We start from the raw sequence: 18,255 nt of genomic DNA, 5'->3' as shown, positions 1-18,255 counted from the left end.
GCTTCAAAAGGGTGACCATCATGTCAATGCCCAAAAGGAGCAGGATGAGCTGCCTCAACGACTATCCCCCAGTGGGAGTCGGATCTACTGTGATGAAGTGCTTTGGTTGGTCATGGCTACAACCAACTCCTGCCTAAGGTCCTGGTCCTGCAATTTGCCTAATGCCACTATAAGTCTACAGTGGATGTAATTTCCCTGCTCCTCCACTTGGCCTTGGATCACCTGGACTATAGTAATACTTGTGTCAAGTTGTTGTTTATTGACTACAGGTCAGCGTTCAACACAATCATATCCTCAGTTCTAATTAAAAGGCTCCAAACTCTGGGCCTCTCCTCTGTACCTCTGTCTGCAACTGGAGTCTTAACTTCCTCACCAAGAGACCAGTCTGTACGGGTCAGAAATAACATTTCACCTTGCTAACAATGAACACTAGATGCGTGATTAGTCCACTGCTCTACTCTCTCTACACCCATGACTGTGCAGCTAGGCACAGCTCAAAAGCCATCTACAAATTTGCTGAAAATACAACTATTGCTGGCAGAATTTCAGATGATGACAAGGAGACATATAGGACTGAGGCAAATCAGCTAGTTCAGTGCTGTTGCAGCAATAACACTCCATTCAACATCAATAAGACTAAGGAATTGATCGCAGACTTCAGGAAGGGTAAGCTGAAGGAACACAATAGTTGTCATCGAGGGATCAGAAGTGCAAAGGGTTTCAAGTTCCTGGGTGTCAGCATCTCTGAGGATCTATTCTGGGCCTAACATATTGAAGCAATTACAAAGACAGTACAGTGGCTGTATTTCATTGTAAGTCTGAGGAGAAATGGTATGTCACCAATGACACGTGTAAATTTCTATAGAGGTACTGTGGAGAGCAATATAACTGGTTGCATCACCGTCTGGTATGGAAGGGTCACTGCACAGGATTGGAAAAAGCTGCAAAAAGTTGTAAACTGATCCAGCTCCATGGGCACTGACCTCCCCGGCGTCCAGGACAGCTTCAAAAAGTGATACCGCAAAAGGCAGCATCCACTGTTCAGGACCCCATCACCTAAGACATGCCCGTTTCTCATTGCTCCCATCAAGTAGGAGGTACAGGAGCCTGAAGATACACTCAACATTTCAGAAACAGCTTTCTACCCTCTGCTAGATTTCTGAATGGACAATTAAACCATTCACTCTTCCTCAGTATTTTCCCCTCTCTTTTTGCACAACTTATTTATTTTTAATACACACTTCTTATGGTAATTTATAGATTTTACTACTACGTATTGCTGCCAGAAAACAACAATTTTCATGGCATATGGCAGTGATATTAAACCCAATTCTGATTTTGATGTTCATTTTCATTGTAACATTCAAGATGATTGTTGATATCAAGTTCTTCATAGCTCCTAACTCTCAGCCATTTCTTTGATCTCCAAGCCTGAAAGCTTGAAACCACAGTGAGCAAACCAATTCTGAATTGTCTTACCAGTTTTCTCAGCAACTATCAATGATAAAAATTACTGCTCTTTGAACACAATTGCACACAACTGATGCTACTTAAAAACTGTGTACTCTCAGTGCACCGTAGTGTTTAATAGCCACACAACTGCACATGTCTGACTCTAGTTAGAAACTGTTTGGCAATAGCCTCAGGGGTCAATTTCTTCTAAAGGCTGAAAGGAGAGCGGAAAGGGAAAATGTGTGTGGAGGTTACATCTTACTGAAGGTTACGATGTTAGAAAACACTAACTCTCAATTTTATCTTTCCTAACACCTCACTCTCTGATTTTCAACCTCTTGTGCAGTTACTGTTACAAGAGAGAAGGTGCTCAAAAAGCTGAAAGACCTAAAGGTACATAAGTCATCTGGACCAGAGAAACAGCACCCTAGGGTTCTGAAAGAGGTAGTGTTAGAGATTGTGGTGGCATTAAAAATGATCTTTCAAAAATCATTAGACTCTGGCATGGTGCCGGAGGACTAGAAAATTGCAAATGTCACTCCACTCTTTAGGAAAGGAGAAAGGCAGCAGAAAGGAAATTATAGATCAGTTAGCCTGACCTCAGTGGTTGGGAAGATGTTAGAGTCAATTGTTAAGGATGAGGTGATTGAGTACTTGGTGACACAGGAAAAGAAAGTACAAAGTTAGCATGGTTTCCTTCCGGGAAAATCCTGCCTGATGAACCTGTTGGAATTCTTAGAGGAGATTACAAGTAGAATAGATAAAGGGGATGTAGTGGATGTTGTATATTTAGACTTTCAGGCCGCCTTTGAGAAGGTGCCACATATGAGGCTGCTTACCAAGTAAAGAGCCCATGGTGTTACAGGAAAGTTACCAACGAGGTTAGAGAATTGGCTGATTGGTAGGAGGCAGCAAGAGGGAATAAAAGGATCCTTTTCTGGTTGGCCGCCAGTGACTAGTGTCACTAGTGTTTCCGCAGGAGTTGGTGTTAGAACCACTTCTTTTTATGCTGTATATAAATAATTTAGATGATGGAATAGTTGGTGTTGGTACCATGTTTACATATGATATGAAAATTGATGGAGGGGCAGGTAGTGTTGAGGAAACAGATAGGATGCAGAGGACTGAGACAGATTTGGAGAATGGGCAAGAAAGTAGCAAATGAAATACAATGTTGGAAAATGCACGGTCATGCATTTTGGTAGTAGAAATAAATGTGTGGTCTATTTTCTAAATGGGGAGAAAATCTAGGAAAATTAGATGCAGAGGGACTTAGGAGTCCTTGTGCAGAACACCTTGAAGGTTAACTTGCAGGTTAAGTTGGTGGTGAAGATGGCAAGTCCCATGTTAGCATTAGGGTTAGGGTACCTTTCGAAAGTTGAAAGGTCTAGACAGAGTAGATGTGGAAAGGATGTTTCTCATGGTGGGAGAGTCTAGGACAAGAGTGCACAGTCTCAAGACAGAGGGGCGTCCTTTCAAAACAGAGATGTGGAAAAATCTCTTTAACCAAAGGGTGGTGAACTTGTTGCCACATGCAGCCGTGGAGACCAGGTCGTTGGGTGTATTTAAGGCAGAGATTGATAGGTTCTTGATTGGACATGGCATCAAAGGTTACAGGGAGAAGGCCAGGAACTGGGGTTGAGGAGGAGAAAGAAAAAAAAAAGATCAGCCATGATTGCATGGCGGAGCAGAGTTGATGGGCCAGATGGCCTAATTCTGCTCCCATGTCTTATGGTCTTATCTGTTGTCAGCAATACCCAAGAACATCCCAGTTTCAAATCCAAGGCCAATATAATGCTCACCTCTTCTTCCTTCTCCTCCATTCCCATGTCTTCCTCCAGACTGCTGACACCTTCCCTTGCCTTCAGATTTCCTAATCTGTAAAATCTCTTCCTTTGGTCTCTTATCTACTTTATATACATTTAAAGCTACATGCTAATGCAAAATCGACCATTTCAGTTTTTCCACTGCCTTCACTTATTCTAATGTACGACCCTCTGAACATGAAGCACTCTTCTCAAAAAGGACTAACCCACAATGGCAACAAGCTTGCTGACAAGGTACACAGCTATTTTCACAATATCACCTCTACCTCATAGAGACTCAACATCAGCGTTCTGATATCTCCTCACAGCTCCCACTGAGCATGAAGCTACTGTTTCCCAGAAAGTTACTGATTTCATTCCCTCTGGTGAATCTCTCTCTACAGGCCTCTGTCCTCCAAGACCCGCACAGTTTGCCTGTAGTTCCTCCCACAAGCAAGACTGCTCTGGCAGACCCAATCCATTCAGAATGCCCATGTTCTGCACAAGTTCTTTCTTCCTACCTGAACTCTTCTTTCTCAATTTGTCTAGCTTCTTCACATATAGCTGTGACACTTCTGACATCTCTCACCATTATAAGAGCTTTGAGTTTCATGGTCAGAACCAAGACCATCCAATCCCTTCACACACCTGCATTGGCTTGAAGTCCCTTTAATTCTCACTGGAACAGAAACTCAACAAGTACTCTCCAACTATTTTGCCTCATTCTCACTTACAACAGCTTGTCACTTCCTCTAAAATTAAGTGGTTAATATGGGAACTGGTACATGTCCAATTAAGTCCATCTCTTTGTGGGACACGTGGAATAGTCCTTAAATTTCAGTTCCACTCAGGGCCATTCCCTCACCCCTTTCCTGGTACATGGATGACTTCTTCCTTCCTGCTCTCAAAAGTTTCACCAACTTGTTTCACCAGCAAGCATTTTCACATTTGATTCTTCCTTGTCTCAACTTCACTCTCTCAGTCAGGGGATAGATCAGCCACCAATATCGATTTCAAGCTCATAGATTCTCACAGCTGTTGTAATCATACACCCTTCCACCTTGCTTCCTCGAAGCTTTGACACTCTGTAAGAATGTGTAATCTCAGTGTCACTGAAGATCACTGGTGACTCTCAGTGACTTCTGGCTGGTGGTCAATGAAACAAAGAAAACAATGAAGTACTTTGTTAATCACTCTTCTGGCAAAACAATCATCACAAACAATAACGTGTAACTTCTCTTTGGACTCGGAGGCAATTCAATGTGGCAGAACCGAGGTGATGTGACACAGCAGGCCCATCACCGAAAGTAAGGAAGACCCGAGGTTCGATCAATTAAGGTTGGGTACATGCCAAATCGGGACGGCAGGATCCAGGCCCCAGTGCATATCTAAGTGACTGAACCCGATGTTTGGACAGCCACTTAAGTGCTCGGCTGAATTGGAAAGGTTGGGTACAGGCTAAATCAGGGTGGCAGGATAAGCAACTGAACTCGATGCTCTGATGATGATTTAGGTGCTGGAGCAGATTGAAAAGGTCAAGGTTTCAGGACCCAAGGCGAGTGACGGGCCAGTCCAGGGTACTGTTCTACTATGCACTGAACTAAGGATCTGTGGCTGGACTCTCTTTGTGGACTTCAGTTCAAACTCTATTTGCTTGTGTTTATTGTTTGCATGATTTGTTTTTTGTTCCCCTGTGCACATTGGGTGTTTGATGGTCTTTTAAAAAAAGTGGGTTCTTTTGGGCTTGCTTTGTAACTGCCTGATATGAGATGAATCTCAAGGTTGTGTAATGTATACATACTTTGATAATAAATGTACTGTGAACTAGCTCTATTATATCAGTCCTTTCAAAACTGTTTCCAAGGTTCTTTCCTTTTCCATAACAGAAACTACTCTAACACCATAACGGACAGGGAATTTACCAATCTGTTTAACTTCCCACATTTCTGCTTTCTTTCCCCTCTCTTCCCAGTCACAGCACTTACAAGGTCCCTTAGATACAAGATCAAAAGCTTACCTGAGAGCCTTCGTTATTATCTTTATGACAGAGTTGGGAATCACCTATGCAAACAATCTACCAGCATAAGGAAAGTAATAAAAACAAGAACATAACTAAAATATTACTTACGCTGTTGTGCTGCACCGGTTGCTGCAATTCGACAGGGTGGTCCATGGGACCCAGAATCTGACGCCACACTAGCACCAGCGTCATTATCACTGTCTGAAGCCATGGCAAATGGCAAAGCTTCAAAGTTGGCACTAATTTCTTCTGCTAGATCAACACAAAGGTCAGCTGCATTCCGGTGAGCTTGACCCTCTGCATAAGCAAAAGGACGGCATCCGAAGTTTGCACGAACTTTAGTATTCTATTCAAAACAAGCAAAAAGGAATAATCATTAAACAGATTGAGAATCTGATCAGAATCAGAATCTGCTTTATTATTACTGACATATATCCAGAAATTTGCTGTTTTGCAGCAAAATATGATTAGAATAAAATGATGGATTATCTTTGAGGCTTGGTATCATTCTATTGGGCAAAATGTTGATTTTCCACAACAGAATCAGACTCAGATTAAAAAATTTATTTCCTTTATTTTCGAATGTTATTGAATATTCAATTAGAAAAGCTAGGATTTCATGATGCTTAAAATCCTTTCAAGTCTATGTTATATGTGTAAGGTAATTTATGTCGTTAGAGAAGATATGCTGCAGTCACTGTGCATACAGGAACAACTTGTATTCTGAACTTGCTTAAATGTTGCTCAGGCATCTAGTAGTTTTCTTGCACAACTTCAAAATTGTGTTATATGATTTTTATTAATTTTAATGCCTCATTCAAAAGACGATCTCCAATACTACTGATTTCCAAGACAGAAGTTTTTTAAAGTTTATTTTGCTGTCTTAAATAACAGTTTAATTTTTTTATTCCTTATACACCAACCTTGGGGGGTTCAGCTCAGGGCTAACAACCTTGACTGGTAAAACAAAATTATTATGGAAACAGCAATGAAGAATCCTTCTACATCTGTGTGCAATGGTGTTCCTGAGTCTCTACCTGGGACTTACCTGACTGACAGTAGTGAAAATGGAGAGGAAGCTAGTGACATGATGAAGTAAGCCCTGAACACTGCCAGAAATATAGGACCTTCATTGCAGCCCTAAACACCAGCAGTGTAACAGGCAGTAAATATACACCATCCTTAATGTAGATAAGAATCTCATGGTGTTTCACGGGAACACTACCAAAACAGTGTGATATTAATTACACAGAATGCAGGAGTGAGGAAGGAAGCTGAGAAGCAGGACCTCAAGGGTAGTACCTTGGGATTGCTGTCGGTGTCATGCGACAGTGAGGATAGGAATAGAATGAGATGGCAGAAAAATGTGTAGCTGAAGAATTGGAGGAGGGGGTAGTGATTCAGATTTCTGGATCACTGGGACCTCTTCTGGGTCAGGTGTGACCTGTACAAAAGGGTCAGGTTGCACTTGAATCTGAGGGGGACCAATATCCTTGCAGGCAGATTTGCTAAGGCTGTTGTGAGTGGTTTAAACTAATATGGAATGGGAACCAATATGATAGAGCTGAGGATGAGCCAGCAGGTTTACAAGTAATTATGGGTGCAATATGAATGTAAGGAAGGACAAACCAATGATTGGGTACAAATGCAGACAGTGTAAATAGCTAAATTGTACCACAGAGGCAAAATTCATAAGGGTGAAGAACGCAGGACTGAAGGTGCTGTATTTAAATGCGCGTAGTATTTGGAATAAGGTGGATGAACTCGTGATGCAATTAAGAGATTGGTCACTATGACATTGTGGGCATCACTGAGTCGTGACTGAAAGTAGGTCATAGTTGGTAGCTTAATATCAAAGGATATACTTTGTATCGAAAGGACAGGCAGGAAGGCATAGGCAGTGGTCTGGCTCTGTTGGTAAGAGATGGAATTACATCTTTAGAAAGAGATGACATAGGGTCAGAAAATGTCAAATCTTTGTGGATGGAGTCAAGAAACTACAAGGGTAAAAAAACATTATGGGAATCATATATAGGCCTCCAAATAGTAGCCAAGATTTGGGGTTGAGATTGATAAGGGAGCTGGAAAGGGCATGTATGAAGGGTGATATCACAATTGTAATGGGGGACTTCAATATGCAAGGGGATTGGGAAAATCAGATTGGTGATGGATTGCAAGTGAGGGAATCTGTTGAAAGCCTGAGATGGCAATTTAGAGCAGCTTGTGCTTGAGCTTACTCGGGGAAAGGCTATGTTTGACCATGGCACCCGAGAACAAGACCCACAATAGAAGGAATTTTTAGATGCAGGGATTAGCAAGACTGCTGAATTGGTAAAGTGCAGATTTATTTGAGTTGGATGACAAAAATCAGCTCTCTTGTACATATTATATAGTTATAAGCCTTTAGGTTTTCAAGCTTGCAATAAATAACTTTGAAGCAAAGTTGAGTTTAAAATATCTTTACAGACAAAATATGAAACCTATTTACCGTAGATGTCGGATTATAAGCCGCTACTTTTTTCCCACATTTTGAACAGCTTTGAACACTGCGGCCTTTACTACGGTGCGGCTAATGCATGATTTTTTTTCATGCCGCCAAAAACATTTTGCCTCATAACAGTAGACCAATAAAATTGATGAGTAGTTCACAGAGGTCCAATGAAATTGTACGATAAATCAAGCGCACTTTCACAATTAAATTATTGTAAATCAGTCATTTGTACTCACCCTCATCAACATGGAAAACACTCGAAGAAAAGCATTGTGCTGCCTTTATGGCAGTTATTTAGTTTATAATATTTTCGCTTAGTAATTCATTTGTTAGTAATTTCTAAGTTAGAAGTGTTTTAACTATATTTGTTTTCTGTACTACATCCCGGGATGCTATGACGTCACACCCGGTTTCGCCGCGTCTTGTGGGAAATACCGGTTTGTGATAAACGGGAAGGCGGAGCCAAAACGCTGCTTTTAAGTTAAAGGCGATCAATAACTTTTCCTGGTAGGCTGCAGTATATATATTTTTTACCAGTCGTTAGGAGATATTGGAATGTTGTTCAGTAAAAAAGTATACGCAACGTAATTTGTGTTACCGATACGTAAGTATATTTAAAAGTAGCCGCGTTACAGGCACGGTTCGAAAAAAAGCATTTGCAATATGTATTTGTTTATGTTACCATATGGATTTAATTAAAAGTTAAAAAATCCTCATGTGTAATATCTTTCTGTGTAAATATCTCATATTACAACGTGGGACACCTGCGGCCGAAAATCCGGTGCGGCTTGTACAAGTACAAAATTGATTTTATTTCTAAAATTAGAGCCAGCGGCTTTTAATCAGGTGCGCTCTGTAGTGCGAAATCTACGGTACTTTTTGGGTGAGAAAATCAACACAATTAAAAGTATTCAAGCTCAATGCTGGTTCATCAATTTCTATAGCACACAGATTACAGCTGTGTTGTTTAATTGTCAGCTAACTGCAAAAGAATTGCTTAATACAGCATATCCATGCTATAAGAGCTAGCATATGTGGACAACTCCTGTCCAAGTCTCAGTAATGAAGTCTGAACACCAATTCCAATAGTGCCCTGAGGTTCTTTGAGCCCTTCAATAACATAGCATCAACTTTATGGTCACTACCTTGCCTCTCAGCTTTCTCATGTCTCCAAAATTTCAGACTATTTCTTTGCTCAACCACAACTGCAAATATTTCCTTCAACTAAACACTAGCTCACCAAAGCTATCATCACGTTGCTTGTTGTGGCCAACAGATTTTTGTTCATTTGATAATGTATCTGTGTACCATATTGGAATGATTTTGCTATGTTAAAGGCATTATATAATTTGAAGATGCTGTTGTTGAGCTTGACACTATAACATAAATCTGTGCAACAACTTCAGGAAAGGCAAGGGCCTCGCTGAAGATACAAACAATATTGTATTATGTATTCACAGATCCTTGTGATACTCCTCAAATGCAAAACAGATGCTTTCTCTTTAGACTGCAGGGGAATTTATTACCAGCTTGGCAAGAAGTAGTCCACACACATCAAGGAAAGGCTACAAAGTTAACTTCCCAATTATTCACAGAGGATTATCTAAGCAAAATACACTACCTTTCAAAGCTACTCAGATGATAAACCAGACTCAGACCTAGTGTAATGCTGCTTACAAAATGTTCAAGACGAGCTAGTTTTCCATTAAACCACAGTTCCAGTATTCACATGCTGTTATAACACCCCCGCCCCCACGCCGCTGGTATCGAAACCTCCATAGAAACACGAGGGAGAGTAGTAAGATCACATGTTACTCTGGCAATATCAACAGAGGATTACCAAACCTCAAACTCACCAAATTAGTTACAAATGAACTGCTTAAAAATAAGTGAAAAATGAAAGGATTACCTTTTTCTGAATGTGAACCACTGGCCACATTCCACCAGACACATCCTCGAGAAAGGGGCTGAGTCGCTGACCACAGTATGTGAAATATACTCTGCCTTTCGCTGGCTGACCAGGTGGTGGAGGAGTTCCGTCACTTCTCTCCCATCCAATACCCGCAACATCACCTAAATCAGGAGGAAAAGAAATAAAGGGCAAAAGAAAATATATTTATTTCATATATAGTGCTTCATAGTTTGTGAATTCCATTGTAATAATGACAAGGCTAGTTAAACAGACAAGGAACAACCTAATGGATCTAGTTGCTTGTTGACCCCATCAGAGCTAATTGTTCATGTACTAGGGTAGGAGAGGGACATGACTTCCACTCCAAATTGCTCACTTGGGTGGCGGAGTGGAGATGCACTTCTATCAAAGGAGATGTAAGGCGCTCCTTCCCTCCACTGGCCTGTAGGTCACCCTTGGGCAAGGTGTAACAATTGCTTAGCACAACCTCCCTTCCCTGTCATCCCTCCCCCACCCTGATCAGGGTCATGTGAAGACATGGGGCAGGTGATGGATGGTTGTATGAGCAGCTGGTGCAGATCACAAGTCCTGGTTATGCGACCACTGACATCAGGCAGACAATCTCTGAAGAGTATTGAAATTGGCTAGGGTCACCCGTCTTGTATAGACACTGCTCTAGAAGAAGGCAATGGCAAACCACTTCTGTAGAAAAATTTGCCAAGACTCATGGTCATGGAATGATCATGATCGCTGACATTATATGGCAAGGCACATAATGAATGAAAAAAAACTGCTCACATTCTTAAAGCTGCAAAATATTTATGAATTCCCAGTAGCTGAAAAAGTACTTCAGCAGATTGTTGATGTCCCATAGACAAGACAGAATGTAGAAAAGGATAGGAGGTCACAATATTGCTCAAAGGAACAAGTATACCTATCAGAAGGAATGATACAACATCATATGCGTTGAAACAAGAACCAGAAAAAAAAGCCAATCACATTGCTAAGAGTGAATCCTTAAACAATAAGTGTGCACTGAAGAGCAAAATTGTAAGGGATGTCAGCTATTAATTGGAATAGAAATTTTATATAACAATTTAAACCTTTATACCATAGAAGACATGGAAAAGTTTTAAAGAAATAAAGCAAACAAGTAGAAAATACAGAAGAGAACTGTTTAGTTCAACTGAGAATAATGATACTTAAGACAAATGGGTGTGGTTTGAGAAACTTCTCTGATGTTTAGAAGAGTAAGGACATGATTGCATTGAACCATTTATGATTCTGAGGCATCTGAAAAGTAGATGATGGATTTTCCTTTGTAGGAATTGTGTCATAGTTCCCAAAGCAAAGGTCAAAATTTCTGTTACTGTGAATAGCTAAGTGAGGAAAAGATGACCTGATTTCCAAAAGGCATAAAGTTAAAGATGACACATTTCTTTAATATTTTAAGCAAGATTACTTTTTATTTCCATGTTTTAGAGTTTCAAAATAACAAAAAAGAAAATGGGCCTGAAGCAAAAGTTTGGGTACCCTGCATGGTCAGTACTTAGTAACACCCCTTTTGACAAGTATCACAGCTTGTAAGCACTTTTTGTAGCCAGCTAAGAGTCTTTCAATTCTTGTTTGGGCGATTTTCGCACATTCTTCCTTGCAAAAGGCTTCTAGTTCTGTGAGATTCTTGGGCCGTCTTGCATGCACTGCTCTTTTGAGGTCTATCCACAGATTTTCAATGATGTTTAGGTTGGGCGACTGTGAGGGCCATGGCAAAACCTTCAGCTTGCGCCCCTTGAGGCAGTCCATTGTGGATTCTGAGGTGTGTTTGGGATCATTATCCTGTTGTAGAAGCCATCCTCTTTTCATCTTCAGCTTTTTTACAGACAGAGTGATGTTTGCTTCCAGAATTTGCTGGTATTTAATTGAATTCATTCTTCCCTCTACCAGTGAAATGTTCCCCATGCCACTGGCTGCAATACAAGCCCAAAGCATAATTGATCCCCCCCAATGCTTAACAGTTGGAGAGGTATTCTTTTCATGAAATTCTGCACCTTTTTTTCTCCAAACATACCTTTGCTCGTTGCGGCCAAAAAGTTCTTTTAACTTTATCAGTCCACAGAATTTGTTTCCAAAATGCATCAGGCTTGTTTAGATGTTCCTTTACAAATTTCTGACACTGAATTTTGTGGTGAGGATGCAGGAAAGGTTTCTTTTCTGATGACTCTTCCATTAAGGTCATATTTGTGCAGGTGTTGCTGCACAGTAGAACAGTGCACCACCACTCCCGAGTCTGCTAAATCTTCCTGAAGGTCTTTTGCAGTCAAACAGGGGTCTTGATTTGCCTTTCTAGCAATCCTACGAGCAGTTCGCTCGGAAAGTTTTCTTGGTCTTCCAGCCTCAACTTGACCTCCACCATTCCTGTTAACTGTCATTTCTTAATTAAATTATGAACTGAGAAAATGGCTAGCTGAAAATGCTTTGCTATCTTCTTATAGCCTTCTCCTGCTTTGTGGGCATCATTTATTTTAATTTTCAGAGTGCTAGGCAACTGCTTAGAGGAGACCATGGCTGCTGATTGTTGGGACAAGGTTTGAGGAGTCAGGGTATTTATAAAGCTTTGAAATTTGTATCACCTGGCCTTTCCTAATGATGACTGTGAACAAGCCATAGTCCTAACAAGCTAATTAAGGTCTGAGACCTTGGTAAAAGTTATTTGAGAGCTCAAATCTCTTGGGATGCCCAAACTTTTGCATGGTGCTCCTTTCCTTTTTTTCCCCCCACTCTAAAATTGTACAAACAAAAATAATACACTAATCTTGCTTAAAATGTTGAAAATAATGTTTCATCTTTATGACTTTTGGAAATCAGTTCATCTTCTACTCACTTAAATATTCACAGTAACTGAAATTTTGACTGGGGTGCCCAAACTTTTGCATGCCCCTGTACTTGGGTCAAAATGTTAATCTGTAATTATGTAATACCTACAATATACTGAATTTGCATTTCACAGAAGTATAACTGAATAAAATTTGTCACCATATAATTAATTGACATTAGGAGACATTAGGACAGAAGCCCAAAAGTTTGTTAAAAAACCATTCAAATGGAAGGAGAGCATATTATTAACACAATGATGGAAATTAATTGGAATAACAAAATGAGCTGGGGGGTTGTAGGAGAAAGAGAAGGAGACTGAGTGGCGGAAAGAAACAGAAAAATGGTAAGAAAACGAACAAAAATAAAGGATGAGAGAATGTGGAAATAGAATTGGAGGGAGAAAAGTTGAATGGGAAAAATGGAGGGAGAGCAAGGAGTGGGGTAATAGAAAAAAGAGAAAGGCAGGGAAAAAGGAGAAAAGAGTTTGTGGTAGCAGACAAACAATATTCAATTTGAAGGAATATCTGCTCATCCAATGTCTACCTACCAGTGTTATAAACCAAGAAAGAGCTTAGAATTAGATGTGATGATGAGTTAGAGCCAAGTGCATTTGTACATTTATGTAACCTAACATTGCAACGATATCACTAAGTTGCAGTTTCGTAGCTGTAAATGAGAACCTGGCCCCAAATATAAATCTCTGGTAGCTCCAGAAGGAACTAAGTAAGGACAGCTGTTTATTCAATATAACAACACATTGGAATTGGAACCACATGAGTGCTTTCTCAACCTGCTGGATGAATGATGTTAGGTTTCAGAAAACCCTATAAACAACAGAAAACACCTGCTTGTGATCATTCAGAATCTACATAAAACTACAAATTCTTAACAAGGTATCTGCTACTATTAATGTACATCCTAGTCATTTGTGCCTCTAAGTCACGAAATATGCTGACTTTCCTCAGGTGCAATATATTATCATACCAACTCATTCAATTTGTTGACGTAGAAAATTGGAGGATCACCTGTTTTCACCAATTCATAAGAATAAATACCTCCTCTCTCTGCAAGGTCCAACAGTATGGTAGATTTTCAACAGACCAAACCAAAATGAGGACAAAAGAACATACAAGACAAGTCAGGGAAATGATAATGGAGAAACACAAATCTGGGGGAAGGATAGAAGACCACCTCAAAGGTACTGAATATACCTTGGAGCTCAGTGCAGTCTATCATGAGAAAGCGGAAAAATACAAAATCACAGCCACATTGCCTAGGTCAGAGTACCCCTCTAAATTTAGTCACTGGAAAAAAAACGGCACTTGTAAGAGAGGCTATTGTGATGCCAATAGTCACTCTGAGTGAGCTGCAGAAGTCAGTGGTTTCTTCTGGAGATGAAGTACATGGTTCCATAATCTCTAAGGCCTTGCATGAAAAGGGTATATATGGAAGAGTGGCAAAGAAGAAGCCATGGCTTCAAACAAAAAGCACATTGTTGCCCTTAAAGGCTTTCCAAAGCGCCACTTAAAAGATACTGTAAAGGTGTGGAAGTAAGTCTTATGACTAGATGAGACTCAAGTGGAATTTTTTGGCCTCAACACTAGGTGGTACGTGTGGCATAAATCTAATATTGTGCATCAACCAGGTACAGTAGCACCATCCTTACTGTAAAGTATGGTGGAGGTAGCATCATGCTATGGGGATGCTTTTCATAAGCAGCATCTGGAAATCTGGTCAGGATTGATGGGAAGATGAATGCTGCTAAATACAGAGAGATCCGAGATAAAAACCTGCTCACCTCTGCCAGGAAGCTTAAAGTAGGGAGGGAGTTAATCTTTCAGCAGGACAACGACCCAGAGCAACCATGGAGTGGCTTCAAATGAAGAAAATTGATGTTCTTGAGGGGCCCAGTCAGAGTCCTGACCTTGCCCTGATCTAACATCTCCAGCAAGACCACAAGCTTGCTGTAATCGCCGCTCCCAACTAACCTGCCACAGCTTGAGCAACTTTCCCTCAAAAACTGAAATGTCAGCAGTTCAAAAGTATTCATCCCCCTTTCAAAAATTCTGATGGGGTGAGCAGAGGAATTCAAACAATCATGTTCTAAAATTCCAGGAAATTAGGAGCTGTCAAGACACTTTGAAGCAGTTCTGAAATGTTGATTGAAATACATTAAATTAATAATAGTAATCAAAATTAAATAATGTGAAAAACTATTGCCATTTACCAGGTGACAGGGTGACATCTAATCGGACACTCTTCCACTGCAGCAGACTGGATCCGTTGTAATGCACAGCTCTCCCGTTGCTGCAGAAACAGAAAAGTACACTGGATTTTCTTGTTCGATAAACACTACTTACAGCAAGTCCTTCCAAACGAACATGGCAAGTAAGTCCTGATGAGTTTAAAAGATGTACATGAAGAAAAGCATGGGTAATTTTAAAAATGTATTAGATTTAAAGAGCCAAGGAATTTAAAAAAGTTACCAGAAAGCATCATCAGCTGGAGGAGCCCAAGCTGTAGTTTCTGAAGCTTGAGTAACCTCCAGTGACACAGTGGTCCATCCACGAGACCCAGTGCATTTCCCTAAGTGGTTACTCCAGAGCTTGACACCACAGGAAGACACTGAATGGATGATGGACAAATGGCAAAATAAGAGTCCAAAGAGTACTCTACTCTCTAACCAGTTTTAATTTCCGGATGCTGATAGAAGAGTATCCTCCACCCATTTCAACCAAAGCAACGTGGGTCGTTCCATTGTACAGGGTGGGAGAAGGAGGTAAAGACAGCATCAGTTAAAAGGGATTCTATGATTTAAGAGCAGACAGGGACTCCTGTGGCTGCAGAAGATATTTCCAGAAGGCATTTTGCCACAGGAAATGCTGGAGGGTAAAAAGAACTGAAGGTCACAGTCCACAACTGTACCAATAAGGTACAAAATACAGATGGAAAGTATTGTTTGAACATTAGAAAGAGAATAAATAACAGGGTTTGAAAGATAGTAATCTCCGGAATACTTCTTGCACAATGTATTTGTTTAATCTTTTTGGGATAGAAAGCTGGCATGATAAATGAAAAAAAGTACAAAAAGAATTGGGAGTAATAAATAGCACCAGAATAATTTGTGGACAGAAACAAATTAAGAAAGAGTACTGGAAGGTAATGCAAGAATCAAATTAACTTAAGGATCAATTATTTGGAATTACAATGTTGTACTAGTAATAGTAACCTGACTAAAAAAAAAAGCAGACTAGATTTTAAATATTCTTGGTTACCAGATGTTCAGGAAAGAAAACAGCAATATTGATTAAGGGGAGAAGTTGAGTGCTGAAGAAAAATGATGCACTGTAATCAAAGGCAAATCTATTTCTTTAGAAGTAAAGGAGAGGTATGATCATGCTACTGGAAATATTCCATAGACCACCAGTACTGGAAGGATACTGATGAGCAGTATTGAAAGGGAAATCATATATATATTTTTTTCCACAAAAAAACATGGGCAGAAGAGCAGAAAGTGCTGGTGCCTCGTATCTCCAGCACACTGGGTTCAATTCCAACCTTCAGTGTTCACTCTGTGGATTTTGCACATTGTGCCTATGACTGCATGGGTTTCATCCTGGTACTCCCATTTCCCCTCCATATCTTGGACATTGGTAAGATAATTGGTTGATATGATTAATCCCTTTGAAGGTGGGTGGTATTACTATCACAGCTGCATCATTGAGTTAAATTTCTAACTAGGTCTCTAAATGTCCCTTTAAAAACACTTTCCCTGTTTACATGTCTACAAAATATTTTTGCATACCTTTTTACCTGCTGAAAGTCTAGTCTTATGCTCTGCTGTTTGCCACTCTTATTTTCTGTTTAGCTTCCCCTTTTAACTTCCCATAATCACCCTGATGTGATATATGGATGAAAAGTGACATGAGGAATCAATTGTCAACTTTGTGCTGGATAGGTTTCTGAAAGGACAGAATTTGCAAGGCTGAGGGAAGTGCTCACACAGAGATAGCACAGACTTAGTGTTTGCTGAAACAATTCTGATTCTGCATTGCTAAAATGCGGGAGTTTCACAAATTGATATGCAGTGAATTGATTCAACTAACAGAAATGAGGCCAAAATACTCCAACATGTCGAATGTGGAACTTTAGCCAGAAAAAAATAACATAAGCAGAAGCCTCATTAATATTTTTTTCTTTCAATGCATCTGTGAGTCATCTTTCCATCACTTACAGTCTTTTCAGCAAATGACTTGAGAAGCTTCTTGATGTGTGCCATGAATATAAAAACTACTTATTTATGACATAACAGGGGAAAGAGCACAGCATAGAAAAGTTAAGGGTATGAAAAACAGATAAGAGGAGGAATATTGAATAACGATGGAAATATTCACCCACTACCTGTTTGGACAAAGTACTACGCATTCAAATAAATAATTAAAATGAAAACGGTTTATCCTAACTTTTTATGCTCAAGTTTTAACACCGAATTTAATCAAATTATCTACCAACGTCAGCATCAATGATAGCAAGGAAAGTGAAACTAAAGTTAAGTCATCCCTTGTTTTCTAAACAATTCGCTGTAAATTGACAGTTCAAAGGCACATACTTGTGGAAGAGGCAGGTTCCAACTGGATTTGTCCAAGCTCCATCCCTTTTCTCAGCTTCTGTTGCAAATCCGAAAGACACAATGGGGCCACTGTCGTCATCTGTGTCTCCATACGAAACAATTTCCAATTCCCAATAAAATGATGGCGCCTTAGGAGAAAACAATCAACCATAAGCTATCCAGTCTGTTGTATGCATTTAACAGAGAGAACATGCACACTCTAAACAATATGATGCAGCTTTAAAAAAAAAGTACCTCATTTAATCATAGTTTTGAATACACAGCAGGTATTAGCATACTCCTAGAATAGCTAGAAGTTAACAGGTGAAGCCTGATGATAGGAAAAATAAATGGCTGGCAAAGAAGGAATCTGATGTACGAGGAGAATGGACCATGGGAGAAAGGGAAAGAGGAGGGGCACCAGGGGAGGTGATAGGCAGGTGAGAAGAGGTAAGAGGCTAGAGTGGGGAAAAGAAGAAGTGGGAAGAGGGAGGGAAAAAATCTCTGGAAGGAGAAATCACTGTTCATGCCATCAAGTTGGAGCCTACCTACATAAAATATGAGGTGTTGCTCCTCCATCTGAGAAAGGCCTCATCGTGTCAAAATGGACAGATATGTCAGAACGGGAGTTCAGATAGGAATTACAATGGTTGGCTCCCCTTTGTTTGGAAAAGTCACTCTTACAATAGCAATGCTAAGCAGGGAGAAATGGATTCTAGAAAAGGAATCATGGCAATCCAGTGCAAGGTAGCTGTTCTACAAGCAGCAGCAGAGAGAAACAGCAATAGAGATTGCTGAGACATTGACAGTCTATTTCCCTCCATAGATGCTGCCTAACCTACTGAATTTCTTCAGCAGCTTATTTTTGCACAGATATGTGGGTGCTTTACTAGTTCAGTACATGAATAGCCGCAGCAAATACCTTTAATCTGATCGCCAGCAAACCAAATCACGATAAAGTTTACAAGAAATAGATAAACAGGACTTTGAAGGGAAACTTGGAGAAAATTCTACTGTGTAAAAAAATTAGTGGAAGGTGCAAAATTAGTGGAAAATTAGAGGAAGTAGTATTCTTAAGGAAAGATGACAGCT

General features: G+C 40.1%; 1 protein-coding gene across 6 annotated transcripts in view; it reads right to left on the bottom strand.

The window, feature by feature from the left end:
- Positions 1-18,255, bottom strand: part of LOC140738468 (probable E3 ubiquitin-protein ligase HECTD4) — a 318,241-nt gene that overhangs the window by 71,463 nt on the left and 228,523 nt on the right. For all 6 annotated transcript variants that reach the window (XM_073065772.1, XM_073065777.1, XM_073065774.1 and 3 more), the window contains exons 47-50: positions 17,164-17,312; positions 14,782-14,861; positions 9,678-9,841; positions 5,386-5,623 (exon numbers count right to left, since the gene is read on the bottom strand). In XM_073065772.1, the coding sequence (XP_072921873.1) occupies positions 5,386-5,623; positions 9,678-9,841; positions 14,782-14,861; positions 17,164-17,312 (631 nt within the window). The remainder of the gene's footprint in view (positions 1-5,385; positions 5,624-9,677; positions 9,842-14,781; positions 14,862-17,163; positions 17,313-18,255) is intronic.

Source organism: Hemitrygon akajei, chromosome 14 (assembly GCF_048418815.1).
Source record: "Hemitrygon akajei chromosome 14, sHemAka1.3, whole genome shotgun sequence".
NCBI classification, from domain to species: domain Eukaryota; kingdom Metazoa; phylum Chordata; class Chondrichthyes; order Myliobatiformes; family Dasyatidae; genus Hemitrygon; species Hemitrygon akajei.
Note: the sequence above shows the minus strand (reverse complement) of the source record. Positions and strands in the feature narration are given on the sequence as shown.